At 43.3% G+C, this 26,984-nt stretch overlaps 2 protein-coding genes across 2 annotated transcripts; one reads left to right on the top strand and one right to left on the bottom strand.

Annotated features, from left to right (window-relative positions):
- The first annotated feature begins 10,134 nt into the window (after positions 1-10,134).
- LOC147640496 (uncharacterized) lies at positions 10,135-12,393 on the top strand. The gene is made up of 2 exons (XM_086781300.1): positions 10,135-12,052; positions 12,141-12,393. The coding sequence occupies exons 1-2, from the start codon at positions 10,335-10,337 to the stop codon at positions 12,163-12,165; spliced, it is 1,743 nt and encodes a 580-aa protein (XP_086637426.1). The 5' UTR covers positions 10,135-10,334; the 3' UTR covers positions 12,166-12,393.
- Positions 12,394-25,942: 13,549 nt separating this feature from the next.
- LOC147640495 (uncharacterized) lies at positions 25,943-26,675 on the bottom strand. The gene is made up of 2 exons (XM_086825375.1): positions 26,264-26,675; positions 25,943-26,163 (listed from the first exon to the last, which is right to left on the bottom strand). Exons 1-2 carry the CDS (start codon positions 26,673-26,675, stop codon positions 25,943-25,945), a joined length of 633 nt encoding a protein of 210 aa, XP_086681501.1.
- Between the last annotated feature and the right edge of the window lie 309 nt (positions 26,676-26,984).

Raw genomic sequence — 26,984 nt, 5'->3', positions numbered from 1 at the left:
AACATCAATGTTGATGTGTACTCATATGGAAGCTAGCTTATATTTCCTCCTTAGTCCTGGTATAAATGCCCCCATAACCATTAGTAGCAAAACTTGTTAGAATTGCAATAGTAAATATATTTGTGGAGAAAAATACTATGCTAACATGTGGACTTGCATGGAGGCAATGTGTGTGTGTGTGTGTGTGTGTGTGTGTGTGAGAGAGAGAGAGAGAGAGAGAGAGAGAGAGAGAGAGAGAGAGAGAGAGAGAGAGAGAGAGAGAGAGAGACTATATCTGTGTCTACTGTCACTAAGATTGTCCGCATTGCTCTCAAAGAAAACTTGGTTGTGAGTACCAGACAGTTAATGCCAATCATATGGTAATCATGAATGCCTAAATGTTGATGTTGATAGCCAATGTGGGATTTAGAGAGCAAGAAAACTTTGAAAGTAAGGGGCAAGTCCAATCTGCACTAGCTGGACCTTATTTTAAGTACCAGGATTAGTTACTGTCCAATTGTACAAGAAGGAAAGTCTATGGGAAGAAGCGCCAATTGGCCTAGGATACTCAAACATTGTGCAGAGTGTGGAAATCCCACTTCTTTGTATAGTGCTTCCCACCTCTATGAATGCCTTGTACACCCAAATTTGCCCTTCTTGTGGGATTGCTAAACTTGTTGTCCATTATAGTCCTCAATTTGATCAATTGCATCACCTTCGACCACTTACGATGCTTGTACCTTTTGCCCCCTTCTCATCTAAAAGATTCTCAAATAAGTTTTCCATTGGCTTCATGAAGCTAGCACTCGATGTTCTCCAGGAAGTCTTTAAGTGAGAATGATCATCGCATTCGCAAACACACATCTTTGTTCTCGCTACTCGGCCCTCCATCTATCCTCTTTCTCCTACTTTTCTCTCTCTTTCAACTATTCTATGTTTTCCACTTCATTCAACAAATTAGTAAAAAACCTATGTTGTTTTGCAAGATAGGAGTCCATAAGCTCTTCTAGAGCTCTCAAGTCAGTAATGGACATCTGCTTTAAACAATTGCACTATCTAGGAATTGTTGTCCTTTTGCAGCAAATCTCCTATTTGATCCCAAAACTTTGAGTTCTCTCCTGCCCTTCCAAATTTACCACCGTCAAAGATAGTGCTCACTTGTATAGGCTTAAGGGCTTTTGCACAAGTCCAATTCTTAGAGCACTTGCGCGGTTTGTGTTCTTGTTCGCAATCCTCCTCTTGAAAGGTTCCTTCACAATCTGCATGGATTTCAGTGTTTGGAAAATGTGGGACATTAGATGTCGAGTCTTTGACACCCAGAGATTGTGGCATGGCACACCCAAATTGGGCACTATAGGAAGCCTTGTCAAAAGGAGAGTAGTCTAGTACGACTCCCTCATTTCCTCTCTTTTCTAAATTGAAATTTCAATGGAGGAGGTTTGAGCGAGCTCATGTTTGATATGCAAAATCAATATTTTAGAGTGCTTGGTCATTGAGGTTAGATTTTTTTTAGGTTGGATCTGAATTATCTAGGGTGTTGTGTTCTGTTATTGCAAAAGCATGTGAATGCTGCCTTCAACCTACAAATAGAAGCATGATTGAATTGTATTTTTAGGCCGAATATTTTAAAATGATGTTTTGGAGTTTGATGGATGTTATACAAGACTTATTTGATGTTGGTAGCTCTCGTCGTGTTGCACAAATGTCATTATTTAAAGAAAGATACCATATAGAGAGGGCATCCTTGCTTGATCGCACCATCTATAGATTTTATCCCGAAAGAGATCCAAATGTTATCTTACCAAACTCACATCCAAGGTATATTCTTGCATCTTTTGTATACTAATAATTTATTCCATTCATCTTATGTATTTATAGTCTCTAATGAATGCAGGAAGAAATCCTCACAATGATTGGGAAACAATGAAGGGAAGCGGTGCGCAGAAGCAAGGAACTGCTGAGACGAGAGGAAGAGAGCGCGCGAGAGAGACGACACATAGGAGTGGTGAGGGAGAGCCTTACCCTCTCCTTCTGTATTATCGGTAATGATAATACTATAAGTGAGTGGCTCACTAGTATATACTATACACTTATGGTTAGTAAGTGTTAGTGATGGGCGGTGGGCGTCGGCCACTGAGGCCATTTACCCAACATTCTTCCACTAAATGGCCAATGTGAGATGCCAACAACTATAAAAAGTATACAAAACAGTGAAGAATAATAGCATCTTCACGTAATGCCCAAACAATGCTAAAACTAATCACTGGAGAGGCTCTTAGTAAGGGTGTTTGCTGTGTTCTCACTGGTATGTATCTTCACCAAGTCAAGTCTCTTCTCTACCAGGCATCCTCGAACAAAATGATGTCGCACATCAATGTGTTTTGTCTTTGCATAAAACACCGGATTCCTTGCCAAGGCAATAGCACTCTGACTATCACAGTGAAGAACTGGTAACTTCTGCGCAACTCCAAGATCTCCCACTAAACTATACAAAGAAAGTCAAAAATATGGGAGATTTGGGGATTGGTGGAGTCTTGTATGAACCAATTGTTACCATATTATAGAAGTGATGTGTGTGAACACACTTAGGACCGCCGGGGCACTTTTTCCCTCACTAGGAGGTTTTTTCCCCCGTGCATTGTATATACGCCCATTATCTTCTAGGGCTGGTTATCTTTCATTTTTGGCACTCATAATACACTACTGTGTTGTGCTCAAGCTTCCTCATCTTCTTGAAGTTGTGTGTGCATTCCTGCAACCCTAATTCCAACAATTGGTATCAGAGCAGGCTTCCTCCTCCCGGGCAGCATCACCGGCACCTGCCGCTTCATCTCCTCCGATTGCAACGAGGTTTCACGAGCGTCTGCAGGTTAGTATATGCCGTGGGAAAGCCCGTAGGGCTAGTTCGTTTCAGAATTTTGATCTGAAGTCATTTCGCCCTCCGTTTTTGCATTCCAAGTACTGCGCAGGCAAAATCGTCCTACTGTGCAGATTTTCTGTCAAGATTAAAATCTGCAGGACAGGTGCCCATTCGTCTGTTTTGGGCTGTGCTATATAGCACAGGTCGATTTTATACAGGTTTACCTCTTGCACACAGCATTTACATCTAGTAGTACAGTCATTGGCCATGGCTGACAACAATGATGTATTCCGCATGTTGGCTGCTGAGGATAAGTTGGATGGCACCAACTATCCATTGTGGGCATATATGATGCGACATGTATTGGTAGCAAAGGGGTTATGGAATATTGTGCAGGGTATTGATGCACGTCCTATTGTGGCTGGGAATGCTGCAAACACATCAGAAACAGGTACTGTTGATGATGGTGCAGGCACAAGTGCTGTAGCAGCTGTTTGAGAACCACCACTTTCAGCAGAGCAGATTCGTTGGGATGGTAGAGATGCGCAGGCTCATGCCTTGATTGCGCTGTCTGTCAAACGTACCATTATCCCACATATTCGCTCCTGCAGGACTTCTAAGGATGCTTGGGATGTACTTGCCACATTGTATCAGGCAAGAAATGAGGCTCGTGTTGCTTATCTCCGAAAACAGTTGGAGAATGAGCATATGAACGAAGGTGATTCTATGGATAGCTTTTTGACAAAGATCAAGGATTTCAAAGAGCAGCTCATTTCTGCAGATGAAATCCTGTCAGACAGTTCACTTGTGCATACTGTTTTAAATGGTCTACCAGATTCTTATCAGGGTTTTGCTTCCACTCTTCGCTTGATGATGAAAGGCAATCCCAATGCCTTATCATTTGAGGAGTTAGTTTCTGTTTTGCTGCAAGAAGACCAGTCAAGGCAAAACAGGAATAGTATGCGTGTCGCAGATCAAGCTTTCGTTGCTAGTCAGAGAAGCGGGAAAGGTAAAGCTGGCTTTTCTTCTAGTAAGCAGAAATCTGCAAATGCTGCGCAACCAAAGAAGGAAGACAAAGATGAGAAGAAGGGTGACAAACAGAAGACATTTTGCAAGTACTGTAAGGGAAATGATCATGTCATCAAAGCGTGTCCTAAGCTGGCTGCGAAAGAGGCTAAGAAGAAAGAGGCTGGTATGGCTGTTGCAGATGCCTCTCCTTCTAACAATGAATCTGCTAATGTTGTGCTAGATACAGAATGGGCATTCAATGCGCAGTGCAGTTATGACCCATCTTTGCATGACACATGTATGTCTGCAGTAGATTCAGATGTATGGTACTTTGACAGTGGTGCCACTAAGCATATCACCTCGCAGCGCAGTTTATTCACTTTCCTTGAGTCTGCTCCCACAGGGAATACTGTCACTTGTGCCAATAACTCCTCTTATCCCGTTAAAGGAGTTGGACAGATTGTGCTGAATGTTGCAAATGGCAACACCTTTACACTTTTTGATGCATTGTATGTGCCAGGGATCAAAAAGAATCTGCTGTCAGTCTCCGCATTTGCCAAAACAGGTTTGGTTGTAAAATTTGTGGATGACAGATGTACTGTTCATGATCTCTCTTGTGGTGACATCATTGTAGCATCTGGTTCACTATGTCGAGGGCTGTATAAGCTCAATATGGATGGCAAATGTGTAGAGGATTCAGCATGTGCTATTATGGATACGCAGGCTATTTCAAATGCAAAACTGTGGCATGCACGTTTTGGTCATCTGAATTTTGCAAGTTTGCTGCGCCTGCAGAAATCTGAAATGGTGTCTTCTTTGCCTAAGCTTGAGGCACCTGTCAAGCATGTTTGTGAGGGCTGCATATTGGGTAAAATGCAGCGTGCTTCCTTTCCCAAAGATGGATCAGTGAGAGCTGAACGCAGATTGCAGCTTGTTCACAGTGATGTTTGTGGTCCCATGCAAACTCCATCATTTGGAAACTACCTTTACTTCGTGACTTTCATTGATGATTTTACCAGGCATGCATGGGTATATCCTTTGAAGGCAAAGTCCGAAGTGTTTTTGTGCTTCAAACAGTTTTTGGTTATGGCTGAAAATGTGTCAGAAAGTAAGATGGGCACCCTCCGTTCAGATCGAGGGGGGGAGTATATGTCTTCAGAATTTAATGCATTTCTGGCTGAGCGTGGGATAAAACACCAATGTACAGTGCCGTATACACCACAGCAAAATGGTGTGGCTGAGAGAAAAAACAGGTCTCTCATGGAAATGGCAAGATGTATGGTTAAGAGTCAAAGTCTACCACATGGTTTTTGGCTTGAGGCTGTCATGTGTGCCACTTATGTACTAAACAGGTGTCCCACCAAAGCATTACAGGTTGTCACTCCATATGAGGCTTGGCATGGCCGCAAGCCATCTGTTGGCCATTTACGTGTTTTTGGTTGCCTGGCATATGCATTAGTGCCTGTGCAACATCGCAGAAAATTGGATGACAAAGCTGTCAAATGTATTTTTGTTGGATATAGTGCTGAGAGCAAAGGCTATCGTTTGTATCATCCACAGACAAAGCGCATTTTGGTTAGCCGTGATGTTGTATTTGTGGAAGATGCAGTTCAGCCCTTGGTTTCATGTACTAAGGAGACAGATATCAGCTCACGTGATGTCTATGATACATTGTTGCCTCTTTTCAGTGGTGCACAGTCAAGTGCAATACCTCATGAGGCAGTTTTTCAGCCTATGCAGGTTTTAAATGATGGCACAGATCAGCCTATATCTGATGCAGATGTGCATGATGCACTTGAGGATGAGAGACAAGAGATTGAGGGCTCTAGGAATATGCCTAGATGGCTGGTGCAGACTTTGCGTGACGGCAAGTTGGATGCCCCTTTGTCTAGTCGCACTCGTTCTGGCTCTCATGGTGCCTCTTATGCGTCAGATTGTTATGCATTGGCTGTTTCTAGTATGTGCGATGAAAGTGAGCCTGTTTCATTTGATGAGGCACAAAGTTCAGAAAATTGGATGGCTGCTATGCAAGCAGAATACGATGCTATTATGAAGAATGGTACATGGTCTTTATGTGACTTGCCCCCTGGCAAGAAGGCCATTGGCACTAAGTGGGTATACAAATTGAAGCGTAAGCCTGATGGCACAGTGGATCGCCATAAGGCTAGGCTTGTTGCAAAAGGTTATGCTCAAGAGAAGGGCATTGATTTTGATGAGACTTTTGCTCCCACATGTCGTATGACCACTGTTCGTAGCATCTATGCATTAGCAGCTCATAATGGTTGGAATGTACATCAGCTGGACATAAAGACTGCGTTCTTAAATGGAGATTTGCATGAGGAGGTGTATGTATCGCAGCCTCGTGGTTTTGTTCAAAGAGGGCAGGAAAACAAAGTGTGCAGGTTAAAAAAGGCTTTATATGGTTTAAAGCAAGCTCCACGAGCTTGGTATGAAAAAATACATGCATATTTGACTGCACATGGGTTTCAGAATAGTCCAACAGAAAGCACTTTGTATGTTAAACGTGTGGATGGTGTACATCTAATCATTGCTCTCTATGTCGATGACATGCTGCTCACAGGACCAAATAAGAGTCATATTGCTGATTTTAAGGCTGATTTGAATGCCTCTTTTGAGATGTCAGATTTGGGGCATTTGCATCATTATTTGGGGATACAATTTAAGCAGTGTGATGGAGGTATTGCTTTGTGTCAGACAAAGTATATTGAAACATTGTTGCGGAGATTTGGCCTTGAAGACTGCAAGCCTATTGCTACTCCAATGGAGACAGGTTTGAAGTTGAGTCTTCATGATGCTGGAGATCACTTTGATGTCACACTCTATCAGACAGCTGTTGGTTGCCTCATTTATGTATGCATTACGAGGCCAGACATTCAGTTTGCAGTCTCACAGGTGAGCAGATTTATGCATAGCCCAGGCATTAAGCATTGGCAGGCAGTGAAGCGTATCTTTCGCTATTTGAGTGGTACTCGGCATCTTGGGTTGTTTTATCCCAAGGGGGGATCATTGCCGCCAGATTTACATGCTTTTTCAGATTCTGACTGGGCTAGTTGTTATGACACACGCGTGTCCACGAGTGGTTTTTGCTTCATGCTTGGAAGCTCATGCATATCATGGTTGAGCAAGAAGCAGCCTACTGTGGCCACTTCTAGTTGTGAAGCTGAGTACAGGGCAGCTTTCACAGCTACGGTTGAGTGTGTGTGGCTCAGACGCCTTATGGCTGATTTGGGTGTTGGGCAGCCATCTGCCACCACCATCTTCACTGACAGTCAGAGCGCATTGGCAGTTGCGCGGAACCCAGTGTTCCATGCTCGTACGAAGCACATTGAGGTGCACTACCATTATGTCAGGGAGAGACTCTCTGCAGGAGAGATCAGTTTGGCTTATGTGCCAACACAGGATAACCTTGCAGACCTTTTCACAAAGGCTCTGCCTCGTGAGAAGTTCGAAGCTTTTCGCAAAGCTTTGGGCTTACTCCCTTTTGTGGATTCGTCCACATAGCTAGACACTTCCCTATACATGAGTGCTAGCTCTTGTTCACCGCATCACTCCAGGGGGGATTTGTTACCATATTATAGTAGTGATGTGTGTGAACACACTTAGGACCGCCGGGGCACTTTTTCCCTCACTAGGAGGTTTTTTCCCCCGTGCATTGTATATACGCCCATTATCTTCTAGGGCTGGTTATCTTTCATTTTTGGCACTCATAATACACTACTGTGTTGTGCTCAAGCTTCCTCATCTTCTTGAAGTTGTGTGTGCATTCCTGCAACCCTAATTCCAACAATCTCACACCACGCTTTGCTGTGCAAGATAAAATACCAATCAAAACCACACCAATGCATAGAAGGCGCACATAAGAAGCTTCAATTGAGATCAACATCTCCTACTATTGCAATAAAAAAAGGTTAGCAATACTTGGATCAACCACTCTAGGCATTCCTTATCATACAAGTGGACCAACCATGTCAGGTTTCCCTCTTGCCCGCAGGTATATAACAACCAAGCTAATCTAGCTAATCATGAGACCGTACTAAGCCTACTTCCTTTTTTCAAAGACTTGAGAACTAGCAAAAGAAAGTCTTGGGCATGAATCATTGTCCTTCAACTATTCAACGCTCAAGAGGTTTACAATCTATCTCAAATTATGTCTTCACTTACGCAAGAAGATCACATGTCATGCTTTCAAGGACAATGAACACAATCCTTCAATTCATTGAGGTATCAAAAGAATTGCATCTAAGTACTTACATCAACATTCCATGCAACTCTCTTATCCCTTATACAAGGTAATGGACACATAACCTTTCTAAGAAAGGATTTGTCAAGAGAAAATCAGCAAGAACACATAACCATCAAGCATGGAAACTTTTCAAGCAATCTTGAATGCAATCCTAGAACTAAGAAGTCCTATTTCTTGACATGCAAACCATTTATTGCTATTAGCTTTGAGTAACCCATTCTAGTATATGCAACAAGGTCATCATCTACCCTCTTCATCAAAGCTTATCCTCTCTTTAAGCAAAGCTCAAAAGACAAGTTCCATCATCCCTTTAGGTGTAGCATGACCATAAATGGAACTACTCAAAATCTAGGCTTTTTGGTTTTCCAAGAATCAAGAAAAATCATCCCAATCATAAAGGCTTAAGATAATCATCAAGACATGAAGTGACCATTAACCATTCAAAAGACACATGATCGCCATCTATTCATGAGGATAAACACCAAACCATGAAGTTGAAATATTACCAACAAGCTATGGAACAATGCATCAAAAGTTATCAATCATGAAGGAACAAACTCACCTCCGAACGTACATATGATCGAGATGTGTGCACATATATATAATCGAGATGTGTGCACATACATACAAATATAATCTAGATGTGCACACATACATACAAAAATAATCTCTCTCTCTCTCTCTCTCTCTCTCTCTCTCGATAAATTCAAGGTAGAAGAAAACCCTAGATACCATAACCACATAAGGGCAACACAAAAGTGTTTAAATGGATAACAAGCGCTAATTGAAGTAAGCTCAAAAGTGTAAGGAGGAGAGATTTTTTAAAAGGTGCAGAGAGCTTTTATTCTTCAAGTTAATTGTTTTTGGCTTCCTAAAGATTGTGAAAAACCTATAGAAAGGACCCTTGGGCTTGTACAAACCTCAAATTTTGAGTTTATGTTACTTTTTTGCAATGCAAAGCTCTCATGAGTAAGATAATAGGAAGACTTTAGAACCCAACAATTTGAAAGCAAAGTCACACTTTTCATATTCAAAATAGTGCCTACCTACAACTTTTGCTGTTTCTCCATCCTTTTTTCAATAAACTATGCCATTTGTTTTCACATTTTCCCTTCTATCCAATAAGTGTTAGACATTTTCCCCTTCTATGCTAGGGATAAAGAAGCAATAAAGCCCAACAAAAGAGCTAACCTCCAATGGAAAATTGAAGGAAAGAGCTGTTTGTCTGCGGGTAGGTGTGTGTATAAGCGGAGAGAAAGAGCACGAGTCGTAGCCAAAGGCTAACCGCAGCAAGGGTGCAGACGAGTGAGCCGAGAGAAGAAGCACATTTCATTAATACACCCAACATTCACTCCTTGTGATTTCAAAACACATGAAGTTTTGGGCACTTTCGTTTATGGGAAAGAGGGTCATTTTGCCTTATCATTCTTTATAATCTTCAACATTATGAGCCTAACTAGGCTTCCTACCCCCATCACACAGGCTAACGATACTTCTTGGTACAGTTGCCACCGTGGCGATTGCCTGCCCCACCGGTGTGGCAGGCAATCGCCGTTGGCAACCGGCACCCTTTTTTTTCGTGGCCAGCCAGTGTTTGAACATAAGTATGTTCAAACGTCACTGGCTGGCCATTTCACCATCGCGCACACGTTTGGATGGTTAAGTTGCTTGCCTCTTACGTGGGGTCTTGGGTTCAAGTCCCTCGTGAGTGTGTAGGGTGGTGAATGAACATTTTTTTGTTCAACCGCATGTTCATTCATGCGGGTTAACCTGTAACTTGTTGGGCACCGACAATGACGTGGCATGAAGGCCTAGATATAACAAAATCCCAAATTAGGTATGCTACGCCTAGCTTGCAAAAGGTCATGATGTTGTCGCAATGTACAAAGTAGTAATTACAATAGAAAAGAGGCGTAGTTCATGCCTTTTTATAGGAAAGAGGGTCCTTTTGCCTTATCTTTCCCTAAGCCTTCAACATTATGAGCTTTTGCAATTGAGGTGTAACATACCTAAAGGCGCAAAAACAGCAAAGGACACCAGTTGAAGGGCGGCAAAAACTTGCACAGCAAGAGAACTTGAACTTATCGGCAGGCCGTTTTTTTATTTAACAAATTCCACTTTTGGCTAGGCTGTTTTTTATTAAAAACATTCGCACCTCCGTGCCAGTTAGAGCCGAGGGTTACGCCTCGCTTTTGCAGAACAAGCGTACGTAGGAGGAGGTTTATGGAGGACCTACGTCCTAAGAAGGAGAAGAGCAGCATGTTGGTTGCCGAGGATGGCACGATGCAGATCTTCGTGAAGCATGGCCAAAGCATAGCTGTCACTTTGGGCGTGAGAGAAAAGGTGTTCTCCTTACAGGCACTTATCCATGCTCGCTTGGGCATTCTTCCTCAGGAGCAAAGGCTCATCTTTGCAGGCAGACAGTTGGACTCTATGAGGAGATTGAGCTATTATGGCATCCACAAATCCTGCACTGTTCACTTAGTCTTCCGCCTCAAAGGAAGTGGTCCTGATGTCGCAGAAGAAAGTGAGCCGAAGAAGCGCATGCAACTGCATCCAGACGAACTAATGGAGGAGTTGATTGCCAGGTTTGGCCCAGAGGCTGTGCAGATGCCACTTTTAGACCTGAAGATTACCACTAGATCTACTATGACAGTGGGTCACTTTATTTCTAAGGTCATGGGCATCACTTGGAAGATAATTGATAGTATGCCGGATTTCTTTCCCAGGGAGGTCATCTTCGCATTAGCTAAAGCCGGGTTATGTGACAGTAGGCTCCCGTACTCTCCTGAGCAACTTGCTAAGGTCCCTGGTTTGACAGCGGTCTTCCAACACGATCTTTATGAGGCACAGAGTCGGTATTGTGCCGTGTTCTTCGACGAAAAGGAGCATCGCATCCTCAAGATTTATGAAAGTGTGCCCTTTTGTGATGTCAGGGGCAGCAGGATGCGACGCGGGGCTTTTGGGACCGTGCACGAGGTGAAGGAGGGTGAAGTGAGCTTTGCCCGCAAGAAGCTAAGATTTGTTGGTGCGGACGAACAAGAGGCTGCCAGCCGTGAGCTAGAGATGCTTCAACGTCTCCCAAAAGATCCGCATCTTCTTAGCTTGAGGGCGTCATACGAACAGGGCAATGATATGTATTTTATTCTCTACCCTTTTGTGGATACAGATCTGGGAGAATTTCTCGCAGCGCCTTGTAAGTTTAGGTGGTGGAAAGAAGCCAAGGAGCGGAAGATAGCTGGATACATGATTTTGGATTGGATGCTTTGCATGGCTCGGGGCTTGGCAACGCTTCATGCCAATTGCGTCAAGCATCGTGATGTGAAACCTTCAAATGTGGGGATATTTGTGAATAGTTTACAGGATTCAGCCCAGAAGTTAGACGTATACCCCGTGTGGCTTGATTTTGGTCTCGCCAAGCACTTCAAGAAGCTGTCAAAGTCTGCGGCGCAAGTTGGAACACCCCTTTTCGAGTCTCAAGAATGTTGTAGGGGACGTTCGGCAGACATCTTCTCCATGGGAACCATATACCTTGATTTGCTCTACCTCTTGAATGGAGTAAGCCTGAGAAAGCTGAAACCCTACAAGACCAAAGGGTGGAAACATATTTGTGGGAAGGAGGAGAGTGTGTTGGTATACCTGCCCTCGAGCAATGAGAGTTGGATTAAGATGAAGACATTGATAAGAGACATGCTGCATTCAGATCCTTACAAGAGGCCGACTGCCTCCAATGTGGTAGAGACACTTGCACACCTGCAGATTATCGAGACTGATCACTCTGGAGATTTTGTGCCACATTGTATAGGAGTGCCACTGCCTAGGGATGAGAGTTCACCAGCCAAGACGGATTCCACATCGGAAGGCTCCAAGGAAGATGGCTCCAAGGAAGGCAGTGATGAGGGCAGCATGGGAGAACAACTATGGTCAACAAGCTCATCCGGGTTGAGTATTTACGAAGTGACATTTTTTGACATCTAAGAAGTGTTGATATGTTTGTGTATTGATAATGTGTTGTTTGATGTTCAACAGAGGTCCGGGGAGACAATTGTCTTGATTGAAGATGAGGCCGACAGCCTAGCGGGGGATGGTATCTCTCAGGCAGTGGACGCATAACGATAGCAGGTGCCTGTGCATGTAGTGCCTAAGGTGTTTGGTGCTAGTGTAGGTAGCTATTGGTTACGAAAAACAATGTATATTTGCCTCTGTGGGATTGAGATACATGGTATCTATCCAACTCTATGCAGGTTCTCACTGGTTTTGTACATTTTGGTGTCTTGTGACTAAACCTTGTCTGTAGGAGCTTACGATTCACGTGCGCATTGCTCCTGGTGGATGCCCAGAGGATCTATTGCTGGCTGTAGCAAATAGATCTCCAGTTGGGTTTGTGGTGCTAAACCTTATTTTTGCAAGTGGGCGGCTTTCTCTTGCCTGGTAGAATGTAGGGGTTTGCTGTTATTGCTCTTAATTACGGGTCATGATGATCATGGCGACAATGGGCCCGACACACGGCATTGCTCTTTGTTCGGGCCCCATGATGATGATCATGGTCTGTTTCTTTGAATGTCTAGTCTTCTCTCTCTCTCTCTCTCTCACACACACACACACACACACATTGTGTGTGAGGTAGATACTATATAAAAATAGAGAGAAATCGTAGTGATAAGATATACCAACTTAGAAGGAAGTTATCTTTTGTTTTACAGAAGAATGCCTCGTGCTAGATAGTTAAGGCAGCCTATAACTTACGTGCCATCTCTTGTGTACATGTCTTGGTGCCTCAAATATTCCCATGGGGCAGCCTTTTCTCGACACATTCACTGTCTAGTGTATTTGGCCTGTTACAAGCCAATCTTGAAGGGGCGAATTGTAGTGCTCTGCAGTGACAAGATAAGGTTTCAGGCATGACCCATGGTAATTTTTGACAACGTTCTGAGCTGTACAACACCTTGTGGCAAGATTTCATCAGTTACGAAAGGTCCTTAACACACCAAAAGCAGCTTCTGTGCTTTCTTGACAGATTTAGCCTCAAAAAGAAGCACCAAATAGCCCTTGCCAAATGTGCAAGTCTTCAAATATCTATTATGCCAAGATTGTTGGAATTAGGGTTGCAGGAATGCACACACAACTTCAAGAAGATGAGGAAGCTTGAGCACAACACAGTAGTGTATTATGAGTGCCAAAAAAGATTACAAGCCCTAGAAGATAATGGGCGTATATACAATGCACGGGGGAAAAAACCTCCTAGTGAGGGAAAAAGTGCCCCGGCGGTCCTAAGTGTGTTCACACACATCACTACTATAATATGGTAACAAATCCCCCCTGGAGTGATGCGGTGAACAAGAGCTAGCACTCATGTATAGGGAAGTGTCTAGCTATGTGGACGAATCCACAAAAGGGAGTAAGCCCAAAGCTTTGCGAAAAGCTTCGAACTTCTCACGAGGCAGAGCCTTTGTGAAAAGGTCTGCAAGGTTATCCTGTGTTGGCACATAAGCCAAACTGATCTCTCCTGCAGAGAGTCTCTCCCTGACATAATGGTAGTGCACCTCAATGTGCTTCGTACGAGCATGGAACACTGGGTTCCGCGCAACTGCCAATGCGCTCTGACTGTCAGTGAAGATGGTGGTGGCAGATGGCTGCCCAACACCCAAATCAGCCATAAGGCGTCTGAGCCACACACACTCAACCGTAGCTGTGAAAGCTGCCCTGTACTCGCTTCACAACTAGAAGTGGCCACAGTAGGCTGCTTCTTGCTCAACCATGATATGCATGAGCTTCCAAGCATGAAGCAAAAACCACTCGTGGACACGCGTGTGTCATAACAACCAGCCCAGTCAGAATCTGAAAAAGCATGTAAATCTGGCGGCAATGATCCCCCCTTGGGATAAAACAACCCAAGATGCCGAGTACCACTCAAATAGCGAAAGATACGCTTCACTGCCTGCCAATGCTTAATGCCTGGGCTATGCATAAATCTGCTCACCTGTGAGACTGCAAACTGAATGTCTGGCCTCGTAATGCATACATAAATGAGGCAACCAACAGCTGTCTGATAGAGTGTGACATCAAAGTGATCTCCAGCATCATGAAGACTCAACTTCAAACCTGTCTCCATTGGAGTAGCAATAGGCTTGCAGTCTTCAAGGCCAAATCTCTGCAACAATGTTTCAATATACTTTGTCTGACACAAAGCAATACCTCCATCACACTGCTTAAATTGTATCCCCAAATAATGATGCAAATGCCCCAAATCTGACATCTCAAAAGAGGCATTCAAATCAGCCTTAAAATCAGCAATATGACTCTCATTTGGTCCTGTGAGCAGCAGGTCATCGACATAGAGAGCAATGATTAGATGTACACCATCCACACGTTTAACATACAAAGTGCTTTCTGTTGGACTATTCTGAAACCCATGTGCAGTCAAATATGCATGTATTTTTTCATACCAAGCTCGTGGAGCTTGCTTTAAACCATATAAAGCCTTTTTTAACCTGCACACTTTGTTTTCCTGCCCTCTTTGAACAAAACCACGAGGCTGCGATACATACACCTCCTCATGCAAATCTCCATTTAAGAACGCAGTCTTTATGTCCAGCTGATGTACATTCCAACCATTATGAGCTGCTAATGCACAGATGCTACGAACAGTGGTCATACGACATGTGGGAGCAAAAGTCTCATCAAAATCAATGCCCTTCTCTTGAGCATAACCTTTTGCAACAAGCCTAGCCTTATGGCGATCCACTGTGCCATCAGGCTTACGCTTCAATTTGTATACCCACTTAGTGCCAATGGCCTTCTTGCCAGGGGGCAAGTCACATAAAGACCATGTACCATTCTTCATAATAGCATCGTATTCTGCTTGCATAGCAGCCATCCAATTTTCTGAACTTTGTGCCTCATCAAATGAAACAGGCTCACTTTCATCGCACATACTAGAAACAGCCAATGCATAACAATCTGACGCATAAGAGGCACCATGAGAGCCAGAACGAGTGCGACTAGACAAAGGGGCATCCAACTTGCTGTCACGCAAAGTCTGCACCAGCCATCTAGGCATATTCCTAGAGCCCTCAATCTCTTGTCTCTCATCCTCAAGTGCATCATGCACATCTGCATCAGATGTAGGCTGATCTGTGCCATCATTTAAAACCTGCATAGGCTGAAAAACTGCCTCATGAGGTATTGCACTTGACTGTGCACCACTGAAAAGAGGCAACAATGTATCATAGACATCACGTGAGCTGATATCTGTCTCCTTAGTACATGAAACCAAGGGCTGAACTGCATCTTCCACAAATACAACATCACGGCTAACCAAAATGCGCTTTGTCTGTGGATGATACAAACGATAGCCTTTGCTCTCAGCACTATATCCAACAAAAATACATTTGACAGCTTTGTCATCCAATTTTCTGCGATGTTGCACAGGCACTAATGCATATGCCAGGCAACCAAAAACACGTAAATGGCCAACAGATGGCTTGCGGCTATGCCAAGCCTCATATGGAGTGACAACCTGTAATGCTTTGGTGGGACACCTGTTTAGTACATAAGTGGCACACATGACAGCCTCAAGCCAAAAACCATGTGGTAGACTTTGACTCTTAACCATACATCTTGCCATTTCCATGAGAGACCTGTTTTTTCTCTCAGCCACACCATTTTGCTGTGGTGTATACGGCACTGTACATTGGTGTTTTATCCCACGCTCAGCCAGAAATGCATTAAATTCTGAAGACATATACTCCCCCCCTCGATCTGAACGGAGGGTGCCCATCTTACTTTCTGACACATTTTCAGCCATAACCAAAAACTGTTTGAAGCACAAAAACACTTCGGACTTTGCCTTCAAAGGATATACCCATGCATGCCTGGTAAAATCATCAATGAAAGTCACGAAGTAAAGGTAGTTTCCAAATGATGGAGTTTGCATGGGACCACAGACATCACTGTGAACAAGCTGCAATCTGCGTTGAGCTCTCACTGATCCATCTTTGGGAAAGGAAGCACGCTGCATTTTACCCAATATGCAGCCCTCACAAACATGCTTGACAGGTGCCTCAAGCTTAGGCAAAGAAGACACCATTTCAGATTTCTGCAGGCGCAGCAAACTTGCAAAATTCAGATGACCAAAACGTGCATGCCACAGTTTTGCATTTGAAATAGCCTGCGTATCCATAATAGCACATGCTGAATCCTCTACACATTTGCCATCCATATTGAGCTTATACAGCCCTCGACATAGTGAACCAGATGCTACAATGATGTCACCACAAGAGAGATCATGAACAGTACATCTGTCATCCACAAATTTTACAACCAAACCTGTTTTGGCAAATGCGGAGACTGACAGCAGATTCTTTTTGATCCCTGGCACATACAATGCATCAAAAAGTGTAAAGGTGTTGCCATTTGCAACATTCAGCACAATCTGTCCAACTCCTTCAACGGGATAAGAGGAGTTATTGGCACAAGTGACAGTATTCCCTGTGGGAGCAGACTCAAGGAAAGTGAATAAACTGCGCTGCGAGGTGATATGCTTAGTGGCACCACTGTCAAAGTACCATACATCTGAATCTACTGCAGACATACATGTGTCATGCAAAGATGGGTCATAACTGCACTGCGCATTGAATGCCCATTCTGTATCTAGCACAACATTAGCAGATTCATTGTTAGAAGGAGAGGCATCTGCAACAGCCATACCAGCCTCTTTCTTCTTAGCCTCTTTCGCAGCCAGCTTAGGACACGCTTTGATGACATGATCATTTCCCTTACAGTACTTGCAAAATGTCTTCTGTTTGTCACCCTTCTTCTCATCTTTGTCTTCCTTCTTTGGTTGCGCAGCATTTGCAGATTTCTGCTTACTAGAAGAAAAGCCAGCTTTACCTTTCCCGCTTCTCTGACTAGCAACGAAAGCTTGATCTGCGACACGCATAATATTCCTGTTTTGCCTTGACTGGTCTTCTTGCAGCAAAACAGAAACTAACTCCTCAAATGATAAGGCATTGGGATTGCCTTTCATCATCAAGCGAAGAGTGGAAGCAAAACCCTGATAAGAATCTGGTAGACCATTCAAAACAGTCTGCACAAGTGAACTGTCTGACAGGATTTCATCTGCAGAAATGAGCTGCTCTTTGAAATCCTTGATCTTTGTCAAAAAGCTATCCATAGAATCACCTTCGTTCATATGCTCACTCTCCAACTGTTTTCGGAGATAAGCAACACGAGCCTCATTTCTTGCCTGATACAATGTGGCAAGTACATCCCAAGCATCCTTAGAAGTCCTGCAGGAGCGAATATGTGGGATAATGGTACGTTTGACAGACAGCGCAATCAAGGCATGAGCCTGCGCATCTCTACCATCCCAACGAATCTGCTCTGCTGAAAGTGGTGGTTCTCGAACAGCTGCTACAGCACTTGTGCCTGCACCATCATCAACAGTACCTGTTTCTGATGTGTTTGCAGCATTCCCAGCCACAATAGGACGTGCATCAATACCCTGCACAATATTCCATAACCCCTTTGCTACCAATACATGTCGCATCATATATGTCCACAATGGATAGTTGGTGCCATCCAACTTATCCTCAGCAGCCAACATGCGGAATACATCATTGTTGTCAGCCATGGCCAATGACTGTACTACTAGATGTAAATGCTGTCTGTAAGAGGTAAACCTGTATAAAATCGACCTGTGCTATGTAGCACAGCCCAAAACAGACGAATGGGCACCTGTCCTGCAGATTTTAATCTTGACAGAAAATCTGCACAGTAGGACGATTTTGCCTGCGCAGTACTTGGAATGCAAAAACGGAGGGCGAAATGACTTCAGATCAAAATTCTGAAACGAACTAGCCCTACGGGCTTTCCCACGGCATATACTAACCTGCAGACGCTCGTGAAACCTCGTCGCAATCGGAGGAGATGAAGCGGCAGGTGCCGGTGATGCTGCCCGGGAGGAGGAAGCCTGCTCTGATACCAATTGTTGGAATTAGGGTTGCAGGAATGCACACACAACTTCAAGAAGATGAGGAAGCTTGAGCACAACACAGTAGTGTATTATGAGTGCCAAAAAAGATTACAAGCCCTAGAAGATAATGGGCGTATATACAATGCACGGGGGAAAAAACCTCCTAGTGAGGGAAAAAGTGCCCCGGCGGTCCTAAGTGTGTTCACACACATCACTACTATAATATGGTAACAAAGATGTTCTTCTTTGATGCTCTACTCAGTAACGCTTTTGCTGCCAATGGGCGCTCTTCTTTGAGCTCAGGGAGACGTGTTGCATTTGCCTGAGTTCTTGCCATGGCGGAGTCTACCCTGAGCAAGTTGACTGGTATTGGAACTCCATTGGTGCTATTGCCTCTAGGCCAAATATTCATTGAAACGGCGAGCGATGAGTTGTGGCCTTGAATGCGGTTTTGTATGCCCAAGTAGCACCCAAAATAGCCTGTGGCCCCCATGAGGAGGGATGCTGATGACAAGTTAGCGGAGCAGAGAGATCAGTACCTTATTTTTACTCTCTGCTTGGCTATTTGCTATGGGGTAGTAAGAACAAGACTTTCGGTGGAAGATCTTGGACCTGTAGAAAATGTTAGGCAGAAGCTTATTGACATAATGAGTGCCTTGAAGCTAGTAACTTCAAGTGGAGAGCCAAACCTGCACAAGGTATTTTCATAGGGAAACTTTTCCACGGTGGATGAGCTGCAATCTTTAGTAGCTTCCTACAGGATTGATCGTGCCTATGAAATTTATACCCTATTTCTCAAATGGCAGCCATGCCAACGAGACTTGCAGAGCCATGTTAGCTTGGTTGGTGGGTTTGGTTGCATGCCTCTGGCGAATGTCGCAAAATTTTACATGTATCACAGCATCCCTGAATAAATATAGCGAGCATAAACCATCTTGAAGAATGCGCTGAGCCGTTATGAGCCCATTATAGTGACCACCGATTGTTACTAGATTATCCTCCGCCGTCATGTACCCATCATGGTCACACTCATTGTTCATTTTTCATTCACTTGTGTTTTTTTCCATGTATCTGTAGTGATCTTCAATTTGAGCAACTCTTCCTCCAAGATCGGGGTCACCACACAGATGGGGATGACATCATAGCTGTCCCCATCATAGAAAGTCGCCTTTGGTTCTATGGTACATGTGTCATATGGTTGGGAGGACATGCATCCACTCTTGGTTTTCCTTCTCATCTTCAAGAAAATGCTCTAGGATATATGTGTAAGGTTCCATTATTGCCTTGTCGGTGTGTGACGTACATCACGCTAGGGTTTCTTGCCCTTCCACTTCAAAGAGCCATAGGTTATCCTCTTCTCTGTAAACAATCTGGTGATTGGATCTCTTGGAGGACCTTGTGGTTCACTCAAAGTGTTGTTGACTGGTAATTTGGTCACGTCATAGTAGTTGTGCTTAGGTAAATCCACTCGCATGGTAATCCCATCATGCCTCAGATAGAGGTACTTGTAATACATGTGTCACTGGGACTATCCTTCTTTAATGAAAATATAAAAAAAATAAATTCTTCTTTCGATGGAATGTACAGTCTGGCAAAGTTGTCTTAAATATGACTTAGTACTGTTTAACATCTGGATAGTCGGATGACTAATTCCTTTTAAAAAAAAGTTAAGAATCGAGAAGAATTCAGGCAGAACATTGGAATTGCTGCCAAGAATGGGGTACCCTGGTAAAAAGAAAAGAATGGTTTCAGGATTGAAACCAAGAAAAGACCAAGAACAATTGGGTACCAATTGGTCAGTACCCAAAGATTGATTGATTTTCATAACATGTTTATGTTTGGATGTTTTTGCAGGTGGTAAGTAATTTATTGAGTATTATGTTATGCACTAACTCCTATTTTACAGAAATTGCCCAACAAGGTGTCTCTAGAGCAGCCTACAAAACCAAGTGAGGCAGTAGAAGCCCAAGAATTAGAAGAGAGTATAGCCACAAGTAACTTGGTGAGACAAGGGCCTCTGAGTAAAACCAAGCAAAGGAGCTATGGGCTGAGATAAGAGACAAGAGATGTAAATTTCTGATCAAGGGAAAACCTCCTCTATCAGAAATTGAGGTGTCCTTGCACAACCAAGCCTACCACTTTTAAAGACACTACCCAAGTATTTCAGAGACTATGAGCCTTGACGCGGTGTAAACTCATCCTTTTAACAGATTCTTCAAAGAACAAAGCCTATCACTGTAAAGACACTACCTAAGTATTTCGGACACTATGAGCCCTGACGTGGGAGCTTGAAGAAGAAAGTGACACGGCAAACCTACAAGCTCTCATGTCGGCCCCTGTGCCATGCACAGTATCATTGGTGGACTTGATAAAAATTAGACCAAACCCTTGAGGTAACTTGGCACGATGGCAAAAGTCACAGATTTTTACACTAAGCAATATGGAAAGGAGATAGCAGCGCAAGAAACGGTAAGCAAGGAATGTCAGTCAATTCTGTGAGTTTTAAACAGTTCGACATAGAGGATGGAAATACAAATCTCCCCATAAGACGCAGTGAACATCAGTTCTCAGCAATCCTACATATGGGAGCAAGAAAAAGCATAGCAACGAAAGCGGGGAGAAGTGAGGGGAAGCTGGCACTTTGCAAAACCCGCATGGGATGACAGGCAAACCTTTAGGGCTGCTAGAGAACATGACTATGACGAGCTGTGGCATAGACTACGTGCACACATATGTGATTGTTGATTTTGGCAACAACGCAGATTATGAAGTGACCTTGGGACAGCCATTCATGTGGCAACTCATGGTAATCCAAGATCGGGGTGTATGTATATGTATATAAATATATATACATATATATATATATGTATACTCCAATCTAGCTTGCTGGATATATCTTGTTCTTATGACCAAGCTACACTATTGTTTTGTTTTCCTCATAGTATGATTCTATATCTAGTTTTCCTCATGGCTTGGTCCTAGTAACAAACTCATTGAGTATAACATGCTCCTAGGACCAAGGTGCACCTCTACACAAATATGGCTTGATCTTTGGATCTCACTCATTGGTTATAGCTTGGTCTCTGGACCAAGCTACAAGAAGTTTTTTTTTTCCTTGAAGCTTGGTCATGTTTTTTGATATTAGGACCACGATCACTCTCTAGGTTATAGCTTGGTCTTGAGACCAAGTTACACTAGTGATTTGTTTTTTTTTATAGGTTGGTTATTTCTCTTGGTCTTAGGAAATGCAAGGTCCGACAAATTTTGAGATCACTTGTGAAAATTTTATCGCATGCCCAATTTTTGAAAGAATCTTTTGGTCAAACTTCCTTAGGGGGCAAAAAAATGACCTCAAACTTCCCCTAGTGTGCCTCCTCTTTCTCACTTTGTGTCACTTATGCGATGTGACAGCACAACATTCCTTGTTGTGTGTTTTCCTTGTGGGTTTCTTCAATGGTTCGGTGGCTTTCTTGTTGCTGCTATTATTCTTGTGTCTTGTGGCATTATTGCCCTTGAGTTTCTTGCTGTTGCTACTATTGGGTTTGCTACTATTGTTGTTGTGGGTCTTCATGCTTGTTAAGCTTCCTCTTTTTCCTGTACAATTTGGTAGTCTCATGATGAGGGTTTCTTTTTGTTCCTCTTCTTGTCTCTCCCCATATACGCTTAGTTTGCCTTGCCTGTTCATGGTCTCTTTTAGTCTCTTAGATGATTCTCCTACTTTTTTTGACCCCTCTACAGTGCTTTGTCTTTGATCTTTTGGGTTGTCTTGTGCCACTTGTCCCAAAGCCTTCAGGTGGGCAGGTACAATGGTTTTTCCTCATGGTTACAGTGTTGTTGCTACCCTTTTTCTCAGATTTTCTGCTGCCCAGTTGATTTTCTCCCCCTTCTTTGCTATGCGCAAGCAATTATAGTTTTTTGCAAAAATATCCTTTCCTTTTTCCACGAGGGCTAAACTTTGTAGGTAGAAAATGAACTATGCCCTCTTGTCCTGATCTATCACATCCTTGATTTAGTGCATTAACCCTTTTCTTGGTATCTGTGTATGTCTTGCCAATCTTAGCTTCTCCCTCATTAGGGAGCCCCAAAGCTTGGCTTACAACATTAGTATTGATTGATATGGGTTGCTTACCTAGGAGTACTAAAGTGTTTGTTTCCACAAATTCTTTGATGAGGCTATAAGCCCCCTTATGATTTGATAGGTGCGCCCAATCCAAAGACACCAAAGCATGAAAACCTGTCTTGTTGGCCCATCCATTGTTTGCTTGTTTTTGCAAGCTGGGTACAGCGAGAGGAGGAAATGGTGCCAAGGCCTTGGCCATACCTATGTGAGATTTCTTGACATCTACTTTGTTACTCTCTATTGCCTTGCCCTTTCCCTTGGGAGGCAAGGTTCTACTGCAACAAGTAGTAGGAGAAGTCGTCGGCTACTTACTTTGAGGTCATTTGTTGTCATGTCATTAGACTTGAACTGCATGCATAACACTACAACCACCACTTATGTGATTTTCATTTGTTCTTTTCCTCTTTTTGCATTGATGCCTCTTATGGCCACTCGTGTTGCTTTTCTGGTCTCCTTGGCCTTTCACTAGAGGTTTTTTGTCTCTTAGAGCTAAGACCTTGTCATTCCACACACCGTATTACATTTACTTTGACTATTTCTTCTCTAGGTGGGTTAGCTTCAAAGTAGGGCTTCTTTTGCACCTATTGACTATCTGTGCTAGCATTGTCCCATCCATTATTTTTAATGTGAAGGCTCCTAGTTCCACTTCTTGATGTATTATGCATGGCCCAATCCATCAAATCTTGAGTTTTCCTCAATGCTTGCCCAATTTAGAGTTGTATATCAGCACTTGATCCCCTTCTTTAAAAATTTTATTCTTGCCATGCCAGCCCATGCTTTCCTCCTTTTTGGTATAGTTTTTGCCAAGAGGGTAGTTGCTTGCCTCTCCTCTTTCAAAGTGGAAAAGTGTTGTATTCTTTGTGCTCTAGATTCATCAATTAGTAGATTATGTTCCACTACCAACCTTAGGGAAGGCATGATGTACTCTATTGGCACCATTGCTTCCAAACCAAATGCTAACCTAAATGGGATCATTCCTGGAGTCACTTTGTAGGAGGTGTGAAAGGCAAATAGAGTATTGTCTAGCTTCCGGTCTCCATCCTTCTTGTTAGCCTCCACTATTTTCTTAATCTTCTTAATTAGAATTTTGTTGGTCAATTCAGCTTGCCCATTACATTGGGTGTGGTACACTGTGAATTATCATGTGCTTTTTGTCATCTCCCTTATGACATCATTCAAGGAATGCATTCCCTAATCACTCAATAAATCTATTAGGCACCCAAACCTAGTGATAACTTGCTGGTAGAGGAACTTGGCCACATCTTATGTTGTGTTCCTTCTCAATGCTCTAGCCTCATGCCACTTAGTGAAATAGTCTTTTGCCACAATGATATATTCATATCCTATTTGCTAAGCTTTTGGTTTGATTGGCCTTATAAAATCTAGCCCCCACTTTATAAATGGTTGCAAGGGCATAATAGGATAAATTGGCATTCTGTCTTTATCATTAGGCATCCCTATTCTTTGACATATATCACACTACTTGGTGAAGAAATGTAAATCCTTTGCCATGGTAGGCAACCAAAGCCCAGCTTGTAAAATTTTTCTCTTTGTCACTTCCCCTACTTGATGAGCCTGTGAGATTCCTTGATGTTCTTCTTTCATTACATGCAACTTCGCATGCTATGGCACACACCTCTAGAGCACCTGGTCAGTGCCTCTCTTGTACAAGTGTCCTACCATAATTACAAAATCCCTGCTCTTAAGTACCAATTGCTTTATTTTGTCCTTAGACTAGTGTTGTGGGAATCGAAAGTCCATTAAGAAATTCCTAAGGTTTTCATACCAATTCTCCTCCCCTTCAATTGGGAATTTAAATACGGTCATCCAGGAGGTCGTACAGCACTCCATGGTGAGCAGTTTCCTCCTCTAGCCTTGACTAAAGGTCTCCTATAGCATTGTGATTTCTTGAAGTGTGTGGTGATAAGGAAGGGCTTGTGGGACCCTAAGCCAAGAAAGCCTGAGCACCTAAAGGGGCCATTGAGGCAATTACCAAAAGTGGAGTGGTGAGGGGGGAGTTTCTTGGAAGAATCTTCTTGAAGAATGGGTGTGTAGCATGGGGGATACACCCCTTGTAATTGTTGGTCTTTGTATGATCTTTAATGAATGAAGAAGGGAGAAGTGTGTCTTGTCTATCCATCTCTCTCTCTCTCTCTCTCTCTCTCTCTCTCTCTCTCTCTAACTTTCAATTTTGTGTGTTATTGTGTATGTGTGTCAAGGGATTAAGAGTATCCACTTCATCAAGAATCACTAGGAGAGGAACCAGGAGGGTAAGCTACACATTAGTGTGATGGATTGAGTTTAGAATTGCCACCAAAGAATATTGTCTTGAACCACTTTGGTGGTCTGGTCAGAAAGTTGAACAAATTAATGTTGTGAAGGGGTGAATTCTAATAGGAACTGTCTGTCTAGACAATGCTTTCCACTGCCTTCACTTGTCTTGGTTTGTTTTCTAAGACACTGTTTTAAAGAAAATTGTTTTAAGGTTTAAAGTAAAGGAACTTGTTTGTGAATGTTAAACAGTGTGGTAGTAATTAGGAAACAAAGGATGGGTGAGTACGGGGTGGAAAGTGGGGATCGGGCTGCTTGGCCTTATCATGGATGGGTAACACCAATAAGTCGGGTACATTCCACATTTGGAAGATCTACACTAGGAACGTAGAAGTAACAACATTCATTGTAGGGGAATGCATTGGCGGCTGTGCCCATGAAAGATTGGGAAAAAAGCGTCAATGTCCTTGAACCAAGGGCACGTGAGTATTTTCCTAAGAAAGGCCTAGTGGCACTATCAAGACGCTTTGTCTCAGGCCCTAAGCGGGGCCGGGCACATCACATTTAGATTCCAAAAAGTACATGAAAGCTATCTTTTGTCCTTACAAATCTTTGACCAAACTATAAAAAGGAGAAAGCTTACACCTTTTACTTTCACAATATCTAGTGTCACTCCCATACAATGTAGGCTCTAAAGTTGTTCATGCGCAAGTAGTCATTTATAGGGGTCTACTTGAAATCAAATGAACATTCATAAATGAATACTAATGACTTGATATGAGATGCAGATGATGTTAGAGGTAAAGATGAGAACAAAGTTCTCTTTGTTGGCTCCTTAATGAGAGGGGGAAGCTAACATCATTATGACCATTGGAGTGCCAACAATGAATTGTGAACCCGGACCCATTTGTGTAGCATTGGTAGATCTAGTTCCCACACATGAAAATAAATTCTAGTCTAACCACATAAATATTGTGGTGTGGGTTGTAGTCAAAGTTTCTATGACGGTCTTTTTGCTAGGGCTAATTATTTGGGCCCTTTCTATAGAAAAGCATCACAGTGCTCCTCTCTTGTTAGCTCTCATTCAACCAAACATGTAACCCCTCCCTCAATAACAACTAGAGCTCCATTTTCTAATTATCATTTTGAGTCTAGTGCTACGCCCTTGATGATTTCACTTCCTCTGTTTCCTTTTACTATACCAATGATTTTCAAGTCTCTAGCATTGCTAGTTATTTGAAACAACCCAACCTAGATAAACCATGACCTCTCCATGTCTATGGCCCTATTGATGAGTTTTCATGGTGATAAGGCAGGATAAAACGGAGAGTGAATATCTTGGTTAAATGTGACTTTGTATCTTTATTTCTAAATGCCTCACAATAGTTTTAATATATTAGACTATGTACTCAAACCTTCGACTCCCACCACTCAGACGTATCTCTGTAAACAACCAACAAAGGCTCACTCTCCACGGCCCCCTCTGCTGGGGACTCTATCATGAATGCGCTGTGTCAAGAGCTCCTTCCAAGGCTCTCCCCCGGGCATCAAACCTCTAACCACCAACTTGGCCAACAAGGCCCGGCTCTGAGCAGTGGGGTCTATCATACCCAGGCCTCCCTTATGTAGGGGTAGTGTAATCACTGACCAAGCCACCTTGGCCCTGGCTGGCCGCCCATCCTGACCTGACCATAAAAAATTTCTGATCAAGCGCTGAAGCTGTCCAATGCATGATCGTGAAAATGCCCAGCAAGAGGTAATATACCACATTGTGGCCAGTAAGACCTGCTCTCCTTGCCAATGAAAGACGAGCCGAGCTCCAAAACACCAACTTTTTGCGTATACTCAGAAGCAGGGGAGCTATCTGTTGTTTCGGTGAAATGTCAATGCCCACATGGCAGCCAAGGTAACGCACTGCGGTGCCCGCAGGAATCCAACGAAACTCACTGCATGGCTGCCAAGAAACCTGGGGCGATGGGCCCACCCAAAAACCACATGATTTGTGCCAATTGATATTGGCACCCGATGCTGCACAAAAAACCTCAAGAGCTTGCTGGAAACGCAGGAGATTGGCCCAATTGCCCCGCAAATACATCACTGTGTCATCAGCAAACTCCGCATCTAACAACATCTCCCCGCTAAGCGGGAGCATTACTCCTTCCAAACCAACTTCACTCGCCCTTAGGTAACTGCTCATCGCCTCTGCAAAATACAAGAAGAGAAAAGGTGCTAATGGGCAGCCCTGTCGAACAGATCAAGAAAGTAAAACTAGGGCCCACTCCCCCACAAGCAAGCACCTGACTATGGGCTGTGCCGTACATAGCTGCCACCCCTCTGATCCAAGATGCCTCAAAGCCTAGTGCCTTCCAGAAAAGACCACTCCACTCTATCATAGGCCTTCTCAAAATCCAACAAGAGAATGGCTGTGTCATCCCCACGCAATCTGGCCAAGGCTGCCACCTCCCAAAATGTGAAAATGTTGTCAAGGATGCTGCGTCCTTTGACA

The sequence above is a fragment of the Cibotium barometz genome, chromosome 3 (assembly GCF_041138505.1).
Source record: "Cibotium barometz isolate CiBa-2024 chromosome 3, ASM4113850v1, whole genome shotgun sequence".
NCBI classification, from domain to species: Eukaryota; Viridiplantae; Streptophyta; class Polypodiopsida; order Cyatheales; family Cibotiaceae; genus Cibotium; species Cibotium barometz.
Note: the sequence above shows the minus strand (reverse complement) of the source record. Positions and strands in the feature narration are given on the sequence as shown.